We start from the raw sequence: 24652 nt of genomic DNA, 5'->3' as shown, positions 1-24652 counted from the left end.
ACTCAATGGTTGAGAGGGCTTTACCCGTGATGTACTGGACCGAATCCACAACATTTTGTAGGATTTTCTATTCAAAAACATTGATGTTTCCATACCAGGCCATGATGCAGCCAGTCAGTGTTTTCTTCACGGAACATTAAATTGTGATATATCATTGGTGCTGTTTCACTTGTCTGAAATAATCTGCAACTGCCTTTCATTTTGCTTTTGTTTCACAACCCAATCTTACCAGAAACTTTACCTTTAGTTGGATGTAAAGAACGTTCACCACAAAATATAAAGAGGAGTTTATACTTTCAGTATAGGAGATACAACTGCAGTTTACCTGCTAATTTCATAATGTGCTTTGTACATCCAGAGTAACTTCAGAGAACAAAAGTTGAGTGGAATAGATAACTGGACTCAAATGTTAGCACATGCAAACTTTTAATGAAAAAAAAAGATTTAGGTGAACGAGTTATGATGTTGATTTTTGAACATTCAGGGTGCTTTAAATGTAGGATAAAGTTTCAAGAAATCAATAGCCCATCCACTTATAGCCCAGGCTTTTCTCCACACCTTTGATGCAACATGTGGTTATTTGAGTTACTCTCACTTTCCCATCAGCTTGAACCAGTCAGGCCATTCTCCTCTCACCTCTCTCATTAACAAGGCAATTTCACCCACAGAATTGCTACTCACTTGATGTTCTTTGTTTTTCAGATCATCCTATGTAACTCTAGAGACCAAGGTTCCCTAAAATCAATTATCATTGCCTTTTATTCTGACAGGAACATACGAAGTCTAAACTTTCAAAATTTCACTTTTGAAGGCCTCCCACTTACCAAGTACACCTTGGCCAAAAACCAACCTGTCACAATCAACACTTGCTAGATTCTTTCTGATACCATCAAAATTGGCCTTTCTCCCATTTAAAATCTCAACCCTCATCTCATTTTGTGTATAGCTTTTCATAAATTCTATTGTATTTTTATTTTCCTGTAAATGCCTGCAAGAAAAAGAAACTCAAGGGTGCATGTGGTGACATATACATACTTTGTTAATATATTTACTTTGACTTTAACCAGGAATCCTTTTTGCATGAAGACTACTTGGAGGATGTGCTGAGGAGAAACCAAAAAAAAACTAACTATATATGTTTGATGGATGACTTTAAAAGGCTTTTTTTTTTAAAAAAAAAAAGCTTAGCATTACCATTTCTGTATGACCAAGTCCTGAAGGGCATAGCTGTCTGGCTTGACCTACAAATGATCAGAACTATTTTGACCTTGTTATCAACAATCTACCAGTCTGGGTCAAAAATTCACCATTCACTGCAGTTGTATTTGGCCAGAAGATGTTGACTATGGTTATTTAAAGTTAATTGTCTCAGTCCCCAGATATCAATGCAGGACTCACTGAGGGCAGTATATTAGCTGCTTCATTAATGCCCTCCTTCCATCTTTATGCAAGATGCAGAAATGTTTGTTGATGATTACACAGTAATCAGTTCCATAGACAAAATAGCCACCTTCAAGTCTAACCAACTAGCTTCACCATTGAATGACCTTACTATTAACAAATCTAGAGTGGCCTAGAAACTTAAATCAACCAGTCACAAATACTTGGACTGGTTAAGTCTACTGGAGGTAAATCTACTGTTTTGACCATCTATAAAATATTCAAGAACATGGAAACAATGGTTAAATGCTAATTTTGTATTCCTTCAACCACATCTTGTGAGAGAAACCAGAATATGATATGTACAAAAAAATTGCATTTTAATTGAAGCATACATATCCATCAGTTAGAGCAGCGCCAAAGCTAGTGCAAGGTAAAATATAATTTGCAAGCGTAAGTGCACACTATTTTCAATAAAAATTCTCACCCAGTAAGAAAAATGGAGATCCATAAATACCATTCACTGCAGTTGGAACAGAATGCTAGGAGTAAACAAATAATCAAATTTCATGCCTTCCAATACCGTATATATATCTCTAAAGTCACTTTTTTTTTGAAAAAACATTTAAAATAGTCTTCCCAAAATGGTCAAAAATCCAATAAGAAGAATAGTAACTTAACTCTGGGACAGTGAAACAAAATTACGCAGAAGTCCACGACTTCTTGTCTACTCTCAAAAGGTAAAACACTTACTTTCATCTGTTTTATTATTAAAACAAAAAGATAATTTTCTAAACGTCTTTGCTTAAAATAGTTTGGAATGTTTGGTGTAATACTACACAAAAAGCAAACATTTTTTATATATATGAAATACAGACAACTCAATGCAAATAAACAAAAATATTTAAAATATTGCATTTTTTAAAATGTTGCTAAAATCAAAATTATTGCAAATGCATTACTTGAAATTAATTCTCCATAAAAACAAATACCAATGCAGTATCCCACAAACCAATCATTTATCACCATGATCTTTGATATCCTTTGATATTTTAGACTCAGGTGTTCTATTGATCAGGATTGTTCTTCCCCAAGCATACTATATATTTATTAAATTACATGTGATGAATTTTGATGTATATTGAATATACATAAATCTATTTTAAGTGGTTTTGCATCTGTTGCTGAAGAGTTCGCCTATAACCGATTCATCTGCAAGAGTTGATACATCTCCAAGATCCTTCTCATTTCGGGCAACTTTCCTCAGAATGCGCCTCATAATTTTACCTTTAGGACAAAGAAAGAAAGATTATAAACTTATTACAACTTTTAGTTTATTTATTAATAGATAAATAGATGTATATCATATATATATGTAAAATATATATCATACCAGAACGGGTTTTGGGCAATCCAGGTGCATTTTGTATGTAATCAGGAGTAGCAATAGGACCTATTTTTTCTCGAACTGCAAAATTCAAAATAAAAATTGATTTGTTTAAAGTTAAATTTATTTAACAAATTAAAATTAACATGTTAACTGCTCTCCTCTTGTGGCAATCACAATAAACCTTCAGTGGTTTGTTGCTTTGTGTACTGTGTTCAAATGAAATACTCTAGATATTATCTATGAAAAATCAATATTTCAAACACTAATACAGGGTGGAAGGGTTTGATTCAATTTATAAGAACTTATGAAAAAGAAGCAGCAGTAGGTCATATGTCCCTACAACTTGCTCCATCATTAAATAAGATTAGCTCTTATCTGATCTTGGCTTTGGCTCACTGCCCCCTTGCCACAATTTTAAACTCTCCTGTAGGCAAAAAACATATCTTAATCTTGAATATATTCATTAATTTATCCTCCGTGTCTCTCTGCAGCAGATCCTCCAAAGATTGGTGACCCTCAGAAAAAACTCTCTCCGTCATAAATGGAAAGAGCCTCATTCTGGTTCCTCCATGAGGGGAAACATTCTCTCAATGTCTCCTCTGTCAAACCCTCTCAAGGTATGATCTATTTCAATAAAATTATCTGTCATTCTTATAAACCCCAATTACTATAGACTGAACATCCCCTCATTTCAGGAATCAATCTATTGAAGAACTACCTCCTATGCAAGTATATCCCATCTTAGCCTGATTTAAATGTACACCTTTCGCCAGATATGGTCTCACTGACATGTTGTATCACTGTAAAAAGACATCACTTCATTATTTAACCCCTTCACAACAAACCCCATTGTTTGCCTTCCCAAATATTTATCCACCTGCTGTTTTTCATGTACAAGAGTATTCATGTCCTGCAGCAGCATTCTGTAGTCTATTTCCATTTCAACATTAAAAAGTAGTTCTACAAATTGGGTAACTTCACATTTCCCTACATTATAATCCATCTGCCCAATATCCCACAGCCACTTACTCACGCCTCTTTATACAAACTTTGTCCTCGATATAACTTGCTTTCCCACGTACCTTTATATAATCAGCATCTAGCTAAATTACATTATAACCCTCTCTCCAAGTTATTAATATAGACTGCAAATAGCTGTGACCCTGGCACTGAAGACTGTTTCACCCCATTCATTAAAGCCTGCCAACCTTAAAATAATCTCTTTATTCAACTCTTCACTGTTAATTATATCCATCTTAATATGCTACCACAATAAAATTAACTCTTACCCTTGTATAATAACCTTCATTTATTGAATGCCTTCTGAAAATCCAACTATACATAGTTTTTTTTCTTTATTAACCCTGCTCAGTAAATCCTTGAAGAATTCTAATAAACTTGTTGAACAAATTTGTATTTCATAACACCATGTTAACTCTGCTTGTTCATTTCACGCTTTGTGGCGCACTGGGTGACAACCTTGCCGTTTCTTTAGTATTGTCTGTTTTGGCTAGCTCAAGGCTTAACCCAGTACAGATGGAAAACATGCAAGGAGCCAGATGGATTCAAACGTGGGCCCACTTGCCACAACACCAGTCAGCTATAACTCTACTTTGACTACATTGTAATCTTATAAATAGTCCTGCTATTCTCTTAATAATGGTTTCTCATTGGCAGCATATTGAAGGCTGTAGTTCTCTGCTATCTGATCATAGGGGCACTTGAAATTTTCCAACTAATCAGGACCTTCCCAAAATCTAGAAACTTTTGTTCAAATTAGCTCAATGCAACACAGGTTAATCATTCTCCACATCGACACTGTGCCATGGAGTGTAATGAAATTTAATAACACTGTTGTTACCAGGGAAAAAGAAGATTTCAAATTGTGTTTCTTAGATCCTAGAGAATTTATGAAAGAATTACAGACTGGCAAAGCACCTTGATGTTGGAGCAAATCCAGAAAAGTTACGTCAATTTTAAGCAAGTAACGTTGGTTCAAAAATCACAGACGCTGATGCTTAGAAATGTACTAACATCAGCACACAGAAAGAAAAGAGAGCTGAAAAGCATTTACGCATGGGAGAGTGGCAAACATTCAGAAGTAATGCAGTATTACAGCATGCATTTAAATTGCAGTCAGTGTGAGGCCTTTTGATTTAATTTTAATGGACAACATTGAAAATAACCTGCTGGATTCCATACATCAGCATCCTGCAACTACAGTTCAACTGAAATTCCATTAGAGGGGAAGACACAAAATAGAGTGCACTTGGATTAGTTTACACAGAAATGCCGTTTTTCCAGGTTTAACTAGTTAAAGTAATCGGTGATGCACTTTGCATTCTCACTCGCTCTTACTTTTCCTGATCTCGTACTATTGAATTATTAGAATTATACAACTTAAAACTGTGATCCCCTATAAACATTAATCAGTCTTGTACCGAGTTTAGTGACATGGTAAGATCTCCTTGCTTTGCATTCATTTAGTCATAGGTTTAATGAAATAAATTGTGTCTTGAAAACTGTGGCAAATAAAGAGGTGACATTCAGGAACCTACATTTACAGATTTTTTTAAATGTTAATGCCAAGTGGCAATGCTAATAACTCTCTGGATATTAATGCACAAGTGCTGAATTGTTTATTCAAAGTTCTAGAGGTTGTTTTCTTTCAGGAAAGTGTAAACCTCTAGATTTGAGATTTTGACCCCAAATCTAAATAATAATTTCTGGGATTTTAAAATAACCTGGGGATGTATGAGCCTTTTATCCTACTCAATATCTTAGTTCCATTGACTTTATTACCTTGATTTTTAAGTTCAGTGACAAGCGTTTTAGTGAATTCATGTCCATCCTTTAGAGTCACAAAGCAGTAGAGGCTCTCTCCCTTCACAGCATGGGGATGGCTAACAACAGCAGCTTCTGCTATGGCAGCATGTTCAATTAATGCAGATTCCACTTCTGCAGTACTCAAAAGATGCCCTGAATGCAAGATAAACAGTTAATACATCACTCCTTTAGGCAGAGCATCATAAACCAGCAGTAATACAACAATTTGAACCTCATATGGACAATTGACAGCCTTAAAATATTTTCGTTAAGAATGAATACATGAGAGGGTAAAAAAAAACAAAGTTTCAAAGTACATTTATTATAAAGGTATGTAGTATACAGAATACAACTCTGAGATTTGTCCTCAGCTAACTGCATTATAGCAAATTTTCCATAACATCTGGACACTTCACAATCAGAAGACAAAGAGAGCCAATTACTTCTGAAATAATCAGAAGAGGTAATTTGTGCAGGGGGACATGCATCCACCAACAGTAGTCTGATAAAGACCATTTACCCTTTGATTTAATCACATCAAGTTAGAGATTAATATCGGTTAGGACAAACGGGAGCAATTCCCTGTCCTTCAAAAAAAGCCAGTGAACCTGTGTGATCAGATGTCATCTCTGATGATGCAGTACTTTCTAAATAATGCGCTAAATGTCAGGCTTCTGGAGTGGAATTTGAACCTGCCTTCAGGTTAAAGATAAAATAACTACCAATCTAGCCACAGCTGAGCTTGCATAATATACATGAAGGAAATAATTTAAAGCTGAGAAATGTAAAGAAATAGATTTACACAAATGAATGTAAAATGAGGAATCCTTAAGCAAAGAAAGAAAGGCAGGTGAGAAAGATAAAACAAAAGCAAAGCAAGATGAAGAAATACTTTGTCACTACCTGACAGATATGAGAAAAGGGGAAAACAAATAGGCAGATCTAGATTTAAGATTACAAATAAAAATGCTTACTTAGGAAATAGGAAGGAAGTGGAGGAGCATTTAGTTGAAAGAATACATTATACACAATAATTTGATGAAATTGTTATTTGTAAACAAGTCAATGTAGCTGAGACTCAAATTGTAAATTTGGCTAATTGCACTGATTGTATTGTATTGAATATCTCCAGTTTATTGATCCAAATAAGTCAAAACTGTTGACAAAAGAGAATCTTAAGTCAAAGGCAGAGATGGGAGTCAGATTTATAGCTATATAGATTTATATAGATATATATATAGATATATAGCTATATCACTGACTGATTAAATAGAGAGTGATTTCAGAAAAGGTGTTTGGATTCCAGAGGCAATTTATTATTAAGTGTACAGAATACAAACATTGCTAAATCCAGTCCAAGTAATGAAATTGAAAGGAAAATTTAAGGTTCTATCGTACTTTCAGAAGAAAGCTCCAATGGAAAAGAAAACAATTAAGAATCAGAATTCAAACATTTTGCAATTAATTTAATGCATAATTTCTGTGGCTTTTCTAACTAAATGGCATGATGACCAGGAATTTTCTTGTGTTCTCCTGAACTGCTACCACTTTCAGTGAAGATAGAAAGCTCTCTATAGCATAAAGAAGGTTCACATCAAAGCACCCCTCAAGGAATTTCCAGGAAATGGGTTACATAGCTGCATTCTGTGTGAAATTTTCCACATTATTTGAAACACTGCAGTCTGTGCAGTGCAGATTAGCTTCCCAGTCTGGGTTAACTGGCAACAGGTCTGACCCAATAAAACAACTAAAGTTAGACTGTCAAAGTAGCTCTTTACTACTTCACTTACACAAGTGTTGATTCTTCAATATTTGATTTACACCCCATGGATTTGTTAGTCAGTGATTCTCTTCCATTCTCTCAGAGTAAGCCACAGCATTCGGCAGCTACATCTAACAATATATCATCATAATTACATACTATAAGATGAAGAAATGTAGATTGAATGAAGGCATTGTGAATTCTATCCACATTCCTGTGGTAAGTACAGGAGCAGGCTGCTTGACAGAGCTGCACTTATCAGCTCAGAGGAACGCTGAACACTGGGACCTAGTGTAGAAGGCCAAGGCTAGTTGGTAAGGGTCTGGAAAATATCATGGGATGGCTTAGAATTGTCCATCAACTCATCAAGTAGCCGCGTGATGCTTTATTGTTAATTAAGTTAGATAAGTATGTAACTAATTGATGCTATCTGTGATCAGCCATGGTGGGCAGACAGAAGATACTGTACATACAAGTATGACTTCCTTTGTCAGTGGAGACGTTGTTGAAGACACTCTGCAGCTTCCTCCCTACTGGTGTAAAACAATAATCCTTTAATGATCAGAATGGACCCATTTGTTTCAAGCGATTCTTTAATTGCTCAATTCCCCTAACATATTCATACCAATCTCCATCAAGCAAAGGGTTGAAGGTCAACAAAGGAAACAACAGTGCTCTCAAAGTTTCCTTGAGAAAGTGTAACAGCTGTTCTGGTTCCTGGGAACCTTTGTCATACCCCTCCTCCTCTTTTGCTCAAAGTGCATTGAAAACCTCAAATCCATTCAAAGCCCAATATAATAGCAGAGGACATTCAAAATTACCCAGGCCTGCCTCATCCAGCACTCCTATCACAGAGTATCTCTCACTGGCTATTTCAAGCATTTCAGAACTGAAAGCAAATCATCCCCAATTCCAAAGGGGTGCCTATGAAGGAGAATAAATTTATGAACTATAAATCTTACCAGATACATTCACCATGTCATCAACCCTTCCTGTGATCCAGTAATAACCATCTTGATCTCTCTTGCAACCTGTCAAGCCAAGGTAAAATCATTTAAAGCTCAATATATTTAAATTCTATTTACACATTTAAACTCTGAATCAGAATACAGATTAAATAAAAATATTGGTAATTAATATCTTAAAAAACATGATGCTTCACTGAAATTTCAAACCTTCACTATCTGTTTTCTACAGTCAAAGGATCCGCTTGTGGTCTCAGGACATACAAGAAAGAAGAATCATAGAATTGCTAAGCACAAGAGGCCAATTGGTCCATCAAACCTGTGCACAGTACGGCCATCCAATCTTCCCATTCACCTGCCCTTTCTTTATGGCACTCTAAATAATTCTCTCCATTGGCAGAAAATTGCAGCTTATAACTACACCGAGTTAAAATAAAAACCCTCACTCCCTTTCTAAACTTTCATCCAAACTTTAAAGCTACTTCTAATCCTTGAAACAATATATCCTCCGTAAACTAAATGTGATCTTATGCACGTATTGTATGTCAAAAGTCCTCTTGACTTTCTCTTGGTTCAGAAACGAATACCAACCCCCCTCTCCCCACCTCACCACCCCCCCGCCCCCCACACACACCAACTCTTCACTGGTCTGACCTTAAAAGTATAATTTTGAAGTACTGTAGATAGTTTCATAGCACAGAGAAGCACGGTCACTGTGGTTAGCATAGTAAGGTCCCAAAACTGCACCGGGATGAAGGGAAATTACACTTTTAACAGATGAAGCCCAATTTAAATATTCATGACACCTCTTAAAGAAACTAACCATCTCCAGTGACAAAATATCCAGGAAACTTTTTAAAATAGATGGTTTCAAAACGTTCATGATTGCCATAAACGGTACGCATTATAGAGGGCCAAGGTTTCTTGAATACCTATTGAGGAAGAATTTTGAATAACTCAAATGAAAGAATGTGAAGACATATTGTAAACAATGTACTTTGACAGAAAAAATTATGAACAATACAGACAATAGTTACATCAGTTTACAGATCAGATTACACAAAATAATTAATTTGCATAGCTTATAATTTGAGACACAATAATAGTTCACTAGGTGAAAACAATTTATTACTATCAAATCTAAGTTTATTGTAATAAAGCATCAAGTTGCACATGTGAATTAACCAGTCAGGTGATTCCAGGGTAAATAATGCTCTGGAATCATTTAAATCGCTCAAAACCTGATCACTGTAAGTTGGGACACGAAAATTCCATGGAAAGTAGAATGCCTGGAGTGACAGTTAATTTTTGAATTAAATATAGAAACATAGAAAAACCTACAGCACAATACAAGCTCTTCACTCCCAAATGCTGTACTGAACATGTATTTAATTTAGAAATTATCCAGGGTTACCCACAGCCCTCTATTTTTCTAAGCTCCATATACCTATCCAGGAGACTCTTAAAAGACCCCATCATATCTGCCTCCAAAACCACTGCCGGCAGCCCATTCCACACACTCACCACTCTCTGCGTAAAAACTTACCCGACATCTCCTTTGTAACTACTTCCAAACACCTTAAAACTGTGCCCTCCTGTGTTAGCTATTTCAGTCCTGGGAAAAAGCCTCTGACTATCAGAGCCTCTCATTATCTTATACACCTCTATCAGGTCACCTCTCATCCTCCGTCACTCCAAGGAAAAAAGGCCGGGTTCACTTAACCTGTTCTCATAAGGCATACTCCCCAATCCTGGAAACATCCTTGTAAATCTCCTCTGCACCCTTTCTATGGTTTCCATATCCTTCCTGTAGTGATATGACCAGAACTGAGAGTACTCCAAGTGGGGTCTGACCAGGGTCCGATTTAGCTGTAACATTACCTCTCAGCTCTTAAACTCAATCCCACGATTGATGAAGGACAATGCACCGTATCCCTTCTGAACCACACAGTCAACCTGCGCAGCTGCTTTGAGTGTCCACTGGACTCGGACCCCAAGATCCCTCTGATTCTTCACACTACCAAGACTCTTTACCATTAATACTATATTCTGCCATCATACTTACCTGGGTTGAACTCCATCTGCCACCTCTCAGCCCCATTTTGCATCCTATCAATGTCCTGCTGTAACCTCTGACAGCCCTCCACACTATCCACAACACCCCCAACCTTTGTGTCATCAGCAAATTTACTAACCCATCCTTCCACTTCCTCATCCAGGTCATTTATAAAAATCACGAAGAGAAGGGGTCCCAGAACAGATCCCTGAGGCACACCACTGGTCACCGACCTCCATAAGGAATATGACCCGTCTACAATCACCCTTTGCTTTCCGTGTGCAAGCCAGTTGAGGGATTCACAAAAAAATGTCCCCTTGGATCCCATGCCTCCTTACTGTCTCAATAAGCCTTGTCAAATGCCTTGCTGAAATCCATACACACTACATCTACTGCTCTACCTTCATCAACGTGTTTAGTCATTTCCTCAAAAAATTCAATCGGACTTGTAAGGCACGACCTGCCTTTCACAAAGCCATGCTGGTTATTCCTCATCATATTTTGCCTCTCCAAATGTTCACAAATCTTGCTTCTCAGGATCTTCTCCATCAACTTACCAACCACTGAGGTAAGACTCACTGGTCTACAATTTCCTGGGCTATCTCTACTCCCTTTCTTGAATAAGAGAACAACATCTGCAACCCTCCAATCCTCCAGAACCTCTCCCGTCCCCATTGATGATGAATATGGTGAATTCTGTCCAGACTAGAATGATTGGCAATCTTATCTGTAGGGAAATCCTGATCAACAACTCTGCAACAGTAACAGCAACATTTAGAATTGAACTGCTGCAGGATTAAGGATGAAGGGAATTTGCCAGTAAACAAATGCTCTCAGGTGCATATGTGATATGGCAGCAGAGCTTTGACAACAACTGTATGTCTTCCAAGCACCAATGACAGCTTAGCATCCTTTCCTCTAAAGGATGCGCAAACATTTTTGCAAACCAAACTGACTGTGAAGAGCAGCATAGTGATGCAGCTAGTAGAGTTGCTGCCTCATAACACCAAGCACCAGTTTGCACGCACTCCCTGCAACTGCGCGCGTTTCCTCCAGGTGCTCCAGTTTTCTCCTACTGCACAAAGTGGGGATCGGTAGTTAAAACGGCTACTGTCACCCATGCCAAACAGATCAAGGGTAGAGGCCGGATGAGGAGTGGTCTAACGGTCTTCCAGGTTCGGGGGTTCAGCTCAGGGCTAACAACTCTGACTGGTCAAAAACGGAAACAGCAGTGAAGAATCCTTCTATACCTCTGTGCGACAGTATGGACAGACAGAGATGGAGGACCCTCATTGCTGCCCTAAACACCAGCAGCATAACAGGCAGTAAGTTGGTGCATGTGACAATAATAAACCAATTCCAATTATTGCCTTAAAGCTATGCTGCAGACTTAATGCCCTCTCTGCAAACAGAAATAAGATTTTCTTATTCACCCTGCTGAGGACTCCCATAAATATTGCAAATAAAGTTTTTCAAAATTCACAGTCTATCCGACAATACAACCATAATTAATCATAAAGAAAATTAAACGATGTACTCAGGATACAGGCAAATGTAGAATTAACATTTTAGGTCCACGACCTTCACCGGTAAACTTGTTTATTTCTCACGTGCTGAGGTACAGAGGTAAATACAAAATTAGCTTCTGAAACTGGATATAACACAAGCATTTCATTGGCAATAATTAAATGGAATTATTCTAGTTTATCCATTCGCAGCAAACAAGTCATTAGCCCATGTCTACAGAAGGTAGAAATAAAAGGAGGCAATGCAGAGAAAGAATCAGGTAACAAAAGACATAGATGAAGATATTCGAAGAAAGGTGAAACAAGGCAGAGTTATGAAGGTTGAAACAGACGGCACTCGAGGTGACACTGAAACAAAGAGGCAGCATCATAGTATTGTGGTTAGCATAATGGTATTACAGCACCAGTGACCTGGGTTCAATTCCACTGACGTCTGTCAGGAGATTGTACATTCTTCCCATGACCATCCAAGTTTCCTTCCTCACTCCAAAGACATACAGGTTAGTAGGCTAATTCATCACATGAGGATAAGTGGGCAATATAGGCTCTTTGAGCTGGAAGAGCCTGTTACCACGATAGATGGATAAATCCAACAATCAGTGCAAGCAAATATGACCACAGTCACAATCTGGTTTAGCTTCAGAAAGGGAGTTAGATTTTATCCGTGGATTTGGAGGAGGGTAACCCAAGAGAAATAAAGGCCAATGACTTCTGTTTTCCCCACTCTTACTGCAGAAGTTTCTCACTGTCCAGATTTGGGTATTAGTCTGACAAGTAGAGACCACAGCAGGGTTGGGGTAGGTCAAGAGGGGTTGTTGTGGAATAGACGTCGTCATCATGCCAGTGGAAAGGGGCTTTAGTAAGATGCAAAACAGGAGCTGGCCTTGGGGATACCTGCAATAATGGTGTGGTAACAGGTAGGGAAGCTCTTACTGGTGATTCACTGGTAATGACAAGAAAAAATAAGGCTCTTTAGGAGGACAAGAGGATCATGTATGTCAAAGGCTAAAACCAGATTAAGAAACAGCAGAGACCTTAGCACATCCATAGAAGAATGCATAGACCTCGACTAAAAGTCAATTTTAAACACGAGGAATAGAGGGCAGGTGCATATACTACAACACAATACAAATCTTGCTTAAACTCTGCCAAATCAACCTACCGACCACCTGGTCATACCCTAGTTTGTGAAAACCAAATGATATTGCAGATTTGTGGTGGTCTCACTGCGTCTGGCTACTGAGCATTTGCAAGTTAGACAGTAAAACTGATTCTGACCAAGCACCAATGAACATCACTTCAGAGCACAAAAGCAGGATGCACATTGAAAATCCTTCACACAGTATCTAATAAGCAAAGGGTTTTGATGACACAAAATTCAGGACAACACTGAAAAGTGAGTCCATTTGCTGAGAGCACATAGGAGCCCAGCAAAAACGTTGGAAGGAGCGCCCTTGCTGCTGAACTATTTTCCCAGCCAATTATGCAGTTCCTATTTCCACTATGATAGTCTCTGAATCTCAAGTGGTCTCATCAGCCACCCCAGAACCATCCAAACTGTTGTAAACGCACATCATCCTCAATTCCAAAGATCAACACGCACAAAACGCTGGAGGAAGTCAACGGGTCAGGGAGCATCTATGGAGAGAAATGGGTAGTCCACATTTCAGACCGAGAACCTCAGCCCTAAACGTTGACTGTTCGTTTCCCTCCATGGATACTGCCTGGCTTGCTGTGTTCCATCTAACATTTTGTGTGTGCTGACCTAGATTTCCAGCATCTGCAGTCTCAACCTTAAGAAAGTGGGTAACAGAAAAGATTTAAAATGCAACTCCAATGCAGCAAAACCTCCGGTCTTTCATACCAGATAACCTTCGGCCTCTCCTTCCAGCTCTTCCCCAGATTCATTAAGAATGGCAGGAACCACACCAAAAAATGGAAAAGTCTGAAAAAAAATTATTATCTACATTATTAAAGATTACTATTTACTTATGAGCTCTATCATTAAGATAAATGTTAAAAAAATCTTCTTTATACAGTTTTGTGTGTCATTCAAAGGAAGTCTTCAATTTTGCATTTTATCGTTATTCCTCTCCGTGCCTTGCAGTGCATGGGGCAGCAACCTTTCTGCTTTTACGAGGCCGAGTTGCGGGCTCGATGCTCAACCCAGCGTGGATGGAAAATGTGCAAGCAGCCAGCTGGATTCAAACTCGGGACCACTTGCCTCGGAGTACAATGCTGATGCCACTACACCACCGCCATTTGCATCTTATACCAGTAACTAAAACTCAACAGGGGCTATTGCAGGACAACTGCAAAAGGTCCTTAGCACCCATACATCGGAGGAGAAAAACTGATCATCTACTTTATATGAATATATTAATATTGGTTACAGGGACCAGACTTTGCATTTAAAGGTAGGCCACTTTACCTCAAGACATACAGAAAAAAAAACATGATGAATAAACTACTGTAGATCTCATCACTAGAACTCATGGTAGATATTCAGAAGAGAACACAGTGTATCCGATAAGAGATTGTTTAGTTAAAATCTAATGCAGCATTTCTAAGCCTTGGTGTCATAAGCAGTTGCTTCAGATAGTGATATTGAAAGAAACAAATTGCCAAACTTCCTTTACATGCTGATTGCCACAAGCGCAAAACTGCGAAATACAAACTGATTAAAACACAAATACAAGAAGATTTTCTGTTCAAATTGATAATTGACATTTTACTCACAGCTGATCCTGGCTTCAGTGGGACAGCAGCTGGAAGAGGGGTTATCATGTGACCACCCTGGGAACAAAGGAACATTTTATCTACTTCATGGACAAACAGCCAACTATAACAGCTGAAAATGAGCAAACAAAGTACAATTATTTGGAAAGCCAGTAACATTATTAGACGCCACCCCGTTAATGATTATATCAGGGCTATTTTGAAAACTCCTTTGCTTTGATGATGTTGCACAATTTTCCTTCAATCATTTTTTCCCATTTCAAAAGAAAATATACAGCTCAATCTGAATTCAAGATTCAGGTTTGTTTATTGCCATTCTTCAGTACACAAGTGTAAAGGAAAACAAATGATTGTTGTTCTGGGTTCGATGCAGCATTAAAAAAACGCAGTAAGCATAAAGAACAAAATAAAAAGGCACAATAAATATAAAAACACAAGATTAGCTTATATACATAGACTGATTGCACGTACACAAAGTAAAGTTGTATCTATACACAAGATGCACGTAAATAATGACTAAAATAGCCTTGAGACAAAGAAATTTGTTTTGTTACAGAAATGAAGTGAGAAAAAAACCACAATGTTGAACGGTAGCTGGTCAAAAACCATAACATCAACATTCACCAGACTATATAAAAGAGAAGACAAAATAAAAGAGAAGAAGTATAACAGCAAAGATGAGCGGGAAACTGGAGGACTGAGAAGCTTTTAAAGAGCAACAGAAAATAAAAAGGCAACTCGCCAAGAAAAAATGAGGTACGAAGGTAAACTACCCAAGAATATAAAGGAGGATAGTAAAAGCTTCTTTAGGTATGTGAATAGCAAAAAAAAGTTGAGACCAAAATTGGGCCATTGAAGACAGAAACGGGTGAATTTATTATGGGGAACAAGGAAATGGTAGATGAGTTGAACAGGTACTTTGGATCTGTCTTCACTAGGGAAGACACAAACAATCTCCCAGATGTAATAGTGGCCAAAGGAACTAGGGTAAAGGATGAACTGAAGGAAATTTCTATTAGGCAAGAAACAGTGTTGGACAGACTGTTGAGTCTGAAGGCTGATAAGTCCCCGGGACCTGATGGTCTGCATCCCAGGGTACTTAAAGAGGTGGCTCTAGAAATCGTGAACGCATTGGTAATCATTTTCCAATGTTCTATAGATTCAGGAACAGTTCCTGCTGATTGGAGGGTGGCTAATGTTGTCCCACTTTTCAAGAAAGGAGGGAGAGAGAAAACAGGGTATTATAGACTGGCTAGCCTGACGTCAGTGGTGGGAAAGATGCTGGAGTCAATTATAAAAGAGGAAATTAAGACTCATTTGGATTGCAGGATCAGTCCGAGTCAGCATGGATTTATGAAGGGAAAATCATGCTTGACTAATCTTCTGGAGTTTTTTGAGAATGTAACTATGAAAATGGACAAGGGAGAGCCAGTGGATGTAGTGTACCCGGACTTCCAGAAAGCTTTTGATAAAGTCCCACATAGGAGATTAGTGGGCAAAATTAGGGCACATGGTATTGGGGGCAGAGTACTGACATGGATTGAAAATTGGCTGGCTGACAGGAAACGAAGAGTAGTGATTAATGGGTCTCTTTCAGAATGGCAGGCTGTGACCAGTGGTTTACCGCAAGGTTCGGTGCTGGGACCGCAGCTGTTTACAATATACATTAATGATTTATACGAAGGGATTAAAAGTAACATTAGCAAATTTGCTGATGACACAAAGCTGGGTGGCAGTGTGAAATGTCAGGAGGATGTTATGAGAACGCAGGGTGACTTGGACAGGTTGGGTGAGTGGGTAAATGTGTGGCAGATGCAGTTTAATGTGGATAAATGTGAGGTTATCCACTTTGGTGGCAAGAACAGGAAGGCAGATTACTATCTAAATGGAGTCAAGTTAGGAAAAGGGGAAGTACAACGAGATCAAGGTGTTCTTATACATCAGTCAATGAAAGCAAGCACGCAGGTACAGCAGGCAGTGAAGAAAGCTAATGGCATGCTAGCTTTTATAACAAGAGGAATTGAATATAGGAGTAAAGGGGTCCTTCTGCAGCTGTACAGGGCCCTGGTGAGACCACACCTGGAGTATTGTGTGCAGTTTTGGTCTCCATATTTGAGGAAAAATATTCTTGCTATTGAGGGAGTGCAGCGTAGGTTCACAAGGTTAATTCCCGGAATGGCGAGACTGACATATGTTGAAAGATTGGAGTGACTGGGCTTGTATACACTGGAATTTAGAAGGATGAGAGGGGATCTGATTGAAACATATAAAATTATTAAGGGATTGGACACATTGGAGGCAGGAAGCATGTTCCCGCTGATGGGCGAGTCCAAAACAAGAGGCCACAGTTTAAGAATAAGGGGTAGGCCATTTAGAACAGAGATGCGGAAAAACTTTTTCACCCAGAGAGTGGTGGATATATGGAATGCTCTGGCCCAGAAGGCAGTGGAGGCCAAGTCTCTGGAAGCATTCAAGGGAGAGTTAGATATAGATAGCGGGGTCAAGGGATATGGGGAGAGGGCAAGAACGGGGTACTGATTGTGTATGATCAGCCATGATCACAGTGAATGGTGGGGCTGGCTAGAAGGGCTGAATGGCCTACTCCTGCATCTACTGCCTATTGTCTATTTATAAAAAGGGTTTACAGAAACTGAAAGAAATAACATGTAGTATCACTCAGCTAACAAACCAGAATTCAGAATGCTCAATAATAGTGTGTGATTTATAACTTTGTCTTAAATAATCAGTTGAGGTTTCACACGTGCGCTTTGAAGAAAACTTACAGTTTCGGTCTGCCAGAAGGTATCCATAATTGGACATCGCCCATTACCAATTACTGTATAGTACCAATGCCAGGCCTCTGGGTTTATTGGCTCTCCCACAGTACCAAGGATTTTCAAAGACTGCCTACTAAACCTAATTGGGACAAAAAAAAATTAGCAATAAAAACCTGGATTTGCACCTTCAAACACAAAAATAGCCAAGGGCACAATTTTGTTCTTAGTAATAGAAAAGATGGGAAGTAAACTTAATAGAGCCTTTTAAAAAAAACTGATGAAAGGATTTTATCATTTGCAACTAAGTTCAATAAATATTTTAACATCCATCTGTGCAATTTAAAATTTAACAATTAATGCATGCTGAATAAGTTAGTCATTTAATACCCATTGCTATTTTAAGAGAAATGGTAATATATAGGAGGAATACATTTTAAATCAGTGCAGATTACTGTCTATCAAGCCTGCTTCTTCTACGACCTACACACAATCCACTCTATCAATCAAGTTCCTGAGGAGAAACTTTCTACAGATATTCCCTGCTTCACAAAAAGAACTCAAATCATTTAACTATACTCCTCTCACTCCACTATTCAAACTCATGACTCCAAATAAAACGCACCATCCCCACCCTCCTAAAGCCACAGCCTCATTCTTATTTTCGATCCAACCTAACACAAGAGCGGTTATGTGCTACAGTAACAGTAAGCAATAAGGGTGGTTTAAGACAAGGTCTGAAATAGTCGTGTAATGGGAGATCATGCAAAACTGCAGCTGGGAGCCTGTCCTGGAGTCGAATGACTATCCGTGTGTTGGGAGAGAGGTAATGGGCCTGTTTGGCTGCTGTTGTATTGATGGTTAGGTTCCGGCTCGCTGTGTTGTGTTGGGTTGCCAAGCATTGGGACGTGTTATGTCAGCATCAGAATGTATAGTGAGGCTTGCAGGCTGTCCCAGCACATTCATAGTTGGTTGTTAACACAAACAATCCATTTCAATGTGTGTGTGATAATAAATCTGAATCTGGGCAACTAACAGTCTGCCCAGGACTTTGTTGTAATAGTTTTGCACAATCTTTTTTAAAAAGGTAATAGTAACAAATAAAATTAGTTTCAATAGAGTGTCCCTGGAAAGCCCTTTTGGTTTCATTCAAACTATTCAGTAAATACATAAAACTAAATTGTTTTTTTTAAAGATTCAAATTGTTTACACATCCCTCTCTGAGAGCAAGCATTTCCCACTCCTCCTGGGATGGCAATTTAAAGACTCTAACAACCCACATCCTGGCCAATAATGCTTGTAGCAACATTATATTATGCCGTGCCTCTAAAATTCACTTCTCTGATTTGAACAGCATGAAAATTCCTACTATGTTGCATGTTACCTGTACAATACTAGATAAGTTTCTATTTGAGATCAGAAGAATGAGGAAATTTCAAAAAAAAAGTTCTCGCCTTTCAACTGGACCATCTCCATATTTCATTAATAGTCGAATAGCCGTGGGTGCAGTGTAAAACGTTGTCACTTTGTACTTATCGATTACCTCCCAGAATCGACTTGAATCTGGATAAGTTGGTATACCTTCAAACTGGAACAGTTTTCACAAAACATCAGTTAACTGAAATCACTCGTAATACTGGTTCTGAAATCTTGGTATAGTTCTACAATATTCCAACAACTTTCTTCTATTCAATAAAATGGTTTTATTATTAATTCAGAGTTGGCACTATTAATCTTGACAGAAGTTGAATTTTCTACCGATATGATTACACCAGTTTCAGACTATAAAAGTGTTAGAAATTTCACCTACAGATTCAGTGCAATGACTGCAATTGTGATGAATGAACAAAGGTGGTTGGTTGCACAATTGCATAGATGCACTTAAATATAGAGTGCATTGAGGGAAAAAAAAGACAGGAGACCAGCTGCCAACGTTTTCTTTCAGATCATTCTTAATTTATCTGAAGAGCAACATGTCAGAAAGGCTTTGGAACCTGGTTGCCCAAATGATATTCCAGTACTAACCATGACACTTGTTGCACCATTTGCCAGAGGTCCGTAAGTGACATACGAATGCCCTGTAATCCATCCAATATCAGCTGTACACCAATAGATATCATCGGGTTGGTAGTTAAATACATACTTAAAGGTTGTGGCAGTGTAAAGAAGATAGCCTCCAACTGTATGCTGAACACCCTTTAAGAGAACAAAAGAAAATTAGTTACAATGTGTCGGGGAGAAAGTTCAATCTATAGCAGATCAGTAAAATATACTCTAGTTATAGAAACTCACTAAACAGGCATTCTGTAGTTTGACATGTTTTAAATCTCTAGTACAGATCTACTGTATATAAAATCAACTAATGCTAACTAAGATCAAAGCTGAAGAAAGATCTGTACTAATCCATAGATGCACAGAAGTGGAGGGGGGGGGGGGGTTCGGCAGCATAGTGGTTAGTGCACTATCACTTTACAGCACCAGTGATCAGTTTTTGATTCCTGCGCTGTATGTAAGGACTTTATATCTTCTCCCTGTGACCATGCAGATTTCTCCTGGGAGCTTCGGTTTCCTCCCACATTCCTAAGACATGCGGTTTAGGGTTTGGGTATACTATGTTGGTACCAGAAGCATGGCAAAATTTGTGGCAAAAAGCGTGGGCAGCCCCTGCACAATCCTCAGACTTTGTTGGTTGTTGATGCAAAGCTACACATTTCACTGTATGCTTTGATGTACATATCACAGATAAAGTATATCTTTAGATCTACCAGGGCAACCTCTGCAACCTCAGCAGAAAGCATTTCCACTGTGGAAGAACTATGTCACAGACTCTTCTTGGAGCTCTTAAAAGACCCGGACATTGTCCTGTTCAGTGAAAATTATTTCAGCACTCATAACAATGGTTTCAGTTATCAAGGCAAATTTGTTCCCAGGCAATCAAATTGCTATTGAATGTAGTTGGGACGATTTTGTATCATTTCAGTTTAATGTTAAATGGTTTGATACTGAATTACCCAGAGTAATAGGACGAGTAGGACAAGAATTATTTTTCCAGCTTAAAGAACCAATGCTTCTCAGAAAAGTTTACAAAGCTGGCTCTGTTTACTTTGCAACAAAGCAGACCTAGAATTGATGCAATGATAATAAGAGTTAGGTTGCAAACAACTGATAAGATTTTTTCCAATTTGACAGACCATGGAGAAATAGGGCTCAGGTCATTACCCAAGTGGATCTGCACACTGAGTCTGGAGTTTTGTTGCCCAGCTGACTTATTGGTCAGATTCAAAGAAAGAGTTGAAATTGTTCTTTATTGGATGTGACTCCCAGTTCATGTTAGCATGCTGATTACAGCCTCTTGGATTTCCCGTTTAAGAACATAAGATCATCTGAAAGCAGGAGAAAATTGTTTGGCCCCTGCTATCTGTTCATCAATGATATTTATGATAGCACCTGTTTCTTGTACTATCCCAATTCCCTCAATTCCCTTAACATCCAAACATCTCTTGATCTATGCCATAAATATATTTGACTTCTGATCACCACAGAATCAGCAACCCCTTATTTTGAGACTGTAACTCCCTACTCCTAGACAGCCAGGGAAACATATTTCCTGCACCTTTCATGTCCAGCCCCATGAGAGATTCAGATGTTTCAACAAGATTGCTGTCAGTGCTCCAAACTCTCCAGATGAAAGGCCCAATGTGCTTAAACTCTCCTTAAACACCAGAACCACCAAACAAGTGGTGGATGCACGCCCTCTATCACAGGGGTTCCCAGTCTGGGGTCCAACGACCCCTTGGTTAATGGTAGATAGAGGTACATGGCATTAAAAAAAAGATTGGGAACCCCCTTGCACTATTCCAAGTGTGTGCTTTTTTTTTTATTAGGCAAGGTCTCCAGGCTTCAGCAATATATTCCAGGTGTAATCCCATCATGGCTTTCTGTAATTCCAGAAAAACAATTCCGCTCGTGTAAACACGAAAAAGTCTACAGATGCCAGAAATCCAAATCAACACACACACAAAATGCTGCAGGAACTCAGGTCAGGTAGCTTTTTATGGAAAACAGTGAACAGTCAACATTTCCAACCAAGACCTTTCATCAAGACTGAGAAGGAAGGGGGAAGATGCCTGAATAAAAACATGGGGGGGAGGGGAGGGAAGGAGGCTAGCTGTAAGGTGACAGGTGTGATCAAGTAGGTGGGAAAGGTCAAGGGCTGGAGAGGAAAGAATCTGATAGGACAGAAGAGTGGACAATAGAAGAAAAGGGAGGAGGAGGGAACCCAGGGTAGGTACTTGAGAAGAAGTGGGGTCAGAGTGGGTAAAAACAGGAAGTGGGGGGAGGTTTTTTGTTCATTAGAAAGAGAAACCAATATTCATACTATCAAGCTGTTGCTCCTGCACCAAAGGTGGCCTCATCTTGGCACAGGATGCAGCCATGGAACATGTCGGAACCCAAATCCTCTTTCAATAATAACTTCCTAATTGCTTGCTGCTCATTAATTTCTTGGATCCAAGTACAAAGACACCCAGATGTCTGCAAACACCAACACTTTACAATCTCTCACCATTTAAAAGAAATATTCCCCACTTCGAATCAAGTGGATAACCTCACATTTCCACATCATATTCCTTCTCCCTAGTTCTGTTTTACACCTTACAGTTTTTGTTTAAAGCGCCTCTCCCAATACAAATTACACAATTCTTTAGGGGTAAGAAGCCGTGAGATTATGCAGATCACTGAGTGGGAGCATGCTCAATTAGCCAATTTGTCTTTTATTGGTCATCAAGTTCATGTGTTCATAATTAGAGCAACGTCTTTACCTTTGGCTTTCCGGTTGATCCACTAGTGTAAAGGATAAACAGAGGATCTTCAGTATCGCACCATTCAGGTTCACATTCATCACTGGCTTCCTTCAATAGCTCGTGCCACCAAACATCAACATCTGCGTTCCACGGTACCTGAAATTCATTAAAATTTAAAATAATAAAACCTTTTCATCGCAACTATTAAAATACACTGATGTAAGTGATTAAGTAACCTTAACATAGCATTATTTCATAGGCTGCTTTGGAATTAAAACAGATGTTCAATGAAACCGAAAGTAAATGATAATTAAATGATTGCAATTACCATTAATACTTACAAGTTTTCAATCTAAAGATTTAAAATAAGTGTTATTTGTCAACGCACATAGTAAATACAGTGAAATTGTCGTTCTCCAATGATCAGACAAACTGAAGCACAAAAGCAGTGTAATGACAAAAAATGCCAGAAATCTGAAGAAGAGCTTAAGTAATGTAGATCAGCCTAAATCTACTTTAAAAGAGTTAGCATTAGGTAAGTGGTGAAGCAGGTAGATACTGAACCATTTGCATCAGCCCTTTAGAATGTTATCTATCTTCAATTTTTTTTTGCTGAATAACAGAAGTACTTGCAAAATTAATATTTATACTTGTAAACTAGATTTTTAAAAAAGCTACTTTAAAAATTGTACAGAAGGTATATAAATTTGATTCAGAAATATCCATAACAACCCAGTCAATTCTAACATAGGTGATATGTGTTGAGCAAAATGACAAAGGAGACAAAAGGCAGAACATCCTATTCTATTGTGTCAAGAGATCTTCAACACCTGAGCAATGAGAACAGAGAGAAAAGTTGTCCAGACGCACAACACAATGAGGACCTTCAACCAACTGAAACCATGGCAACCAACAACCACCCATTTACACTAATGATACATTAATCACAATTTTTATATTACAGTCACAGAAAAGTACACCACCAAAACAAGTACTTTGGCCCATCTAGCTCATGCCAAACCATTTAAATTGCCTACTCCCATATTCTCAAGTCAAGTCACTTTTTATTATCATTTTGACCATAACCGCTGGTATAGTACACAGTAAAAACGAGATATTTTTCAGGACCATGGTGCTACATGAACAATACAAAAACTACACTGAACTACGTAAACCAACCCAAAAACTACTCCAGAATATAGGCCTACCCAGGACTGCATAAAGTACACAGAACAGTGCAGGCATTATAATAAATAATAAACAAGACAATAGGCACAGCAGAGGGCAGTGGTTGGTAGTCCAATGGCTTGGGGGAAAATCTGTTACATAAATAATCAGTTGAATGGCGACATCCAGAATTCTGTCCGTTTCTGTACTCCCGCCGAGTATTTCGTTGCCACAGATGTAGAACAATTTAATGTCCGTTGGAGAGCAGAATGGATGGGAGAGCCGGCTGGCTGGTGCTTGCTTTTTTCCTGGCATGGACTCCTGCCCGCTCACCTCGCTTCTGCTTCCTCACACACTGCTTACAACTTCCCCAACTCCAGCCACCAGCATCAGGTGACTCCGATTCCCTCAGCAAGCCAAGGTCGCGCAATCTAACCAGCAGATTTTCATGAAGGTTTGTTTTTGGGCGATCTCTGTTTTGTAGCAGTATCTGGCAATGGTAGATAGTCACTCTGTCATCCATTGCCCCAAACCCTAATTGTGCCTTAAAATGAAATTTAAAAACTAAATTAAAGTCGCACCAGATCCGAAAGGCTGCTGCTGCCGTGTGCTGCGTCGCCTACAGTCTCCCCAATTTCGTACCAAATTCTCCACATTTTATCACTTACCTACATACTAGGGGCAACTTACTGCAGGCAATTAACCTATAAATCTGCACGCCTTTGTGAAATGGAAAGAAACCAGTCCCAATGAAGGGTCTCGGCCCAAGACATCGATTGTTTATCCTCCTCCCCTAGGTGCTGCCTGACCTGCTGAGTTCCTCCAGCATTTAATGTGTCACTCTGGAGAAAACCCACCCAGTCACAGGAAGAATGTGTGAGTTCCATAGAGTCTGTGCTGAAACCATCCCAGCCAAGTTTGGGGGGGGGGGGGGGGGGGAGAGGGGGGGTGAAAAATTAAACAAACAACGGAAAAGGAAAACAACTTCTGATGTACGAGTAGGCCGAATCGATGACAATTGCACAAGATTTCAGAATTACTCAAACAGCCTAGGCACACAATTAACATTTTAACATATGAAGGGGGATCCTTGCAGCAAAGTCAGAAGGGGATTGTCAAATTCACATTAATAAAAATGAGTATGAGATGCAGCTCAAAAAATCAAGCAGCAATAGTATACATGGGTTGAAACAGCAAAAACTTAACAAATTGCTGGAGGAGGTGAAAGGATCAGACAGTAGTCTATTCTAGTACTACTCCCAATT

At 38.8% G+C, this 24652-nt stretch overlaps 1 protein-coding gene across 2 annotated transcripts in view; it reads right to left on the bottom strand.

Moving 5' to 3' along the window:
* Window positions 1-275: 275 nt before the first annotated feature.
* The window catches only part of LOC132399860 (acetyl-coenzyme A synthetase, cytoplasmic-like), a 69435-nt gene continuing 45058 nt past the window's right edge, over window positions 276-24652 (bottom strand). For both annotated transcript variants that reach the window (XM_059980701.1, XM_059980702.1), the window contains 11 exons: window positions 22239-22376; window positions 19444-19614; window positions 18873-19006; window positions 17428-17560; window positions 14645-14701; window positions 13770-13850; window positions 9147-9255; window positions 8321-8389; window positions 5573-5749; window positions 2774-2848; window positions 276-2667 (listed from right to left, as the gene is read on the bottom strand). In XM_059980701.1, coding sequence (XP_059836684.1) covers window positions 2543-2667; window positions 2774-2848; window positions 5573-5749; window positions 8321-8389; window positions 9147-9255; window positions 13770-13850; window positions 14645-14701; window positions 17428-17560; window positions 18873-19006; window positions 19444-19614; window positions 22239-22376 — 1269 coding nt within the window. In that variant the 3' untranslated portion in view covers window positions 276-2542. The remainder of the gene's footprint in view (window positions 2668-2773; window positions 2849-5572; window positions 5750-8320; window positions 8390-9146; window positions 9256-13769; window positions 13851-14644; window positions 14702-17427; window positions 17561-18872; window positions 19007-19443; window positions 19615-22238; window positions 22377-24652) is intronic.

The sequence above is a fragment of the Hypanus sabinus genome, chromosome 9 (genome assembly GCF_030144855.1).
Source record: "Hypanus sabinus isolate sHypSab1 chromosome 9, sHypSab1.hap1, whole genome shotgun sequence".
NCBI classification, from domain to species: domain Eukaryota; kingdom Metazoa; phylum Chordata; class Chondrichthyes; order Myliobatiformes; family Dasyatidae; genus Hypanus; species Hypanus sabinus.
The sequence above is the reverse complement of the archived record's forward strand: the minus strand, read 5'-3'. Positions and strand labels throughout refer to the sequence as shown.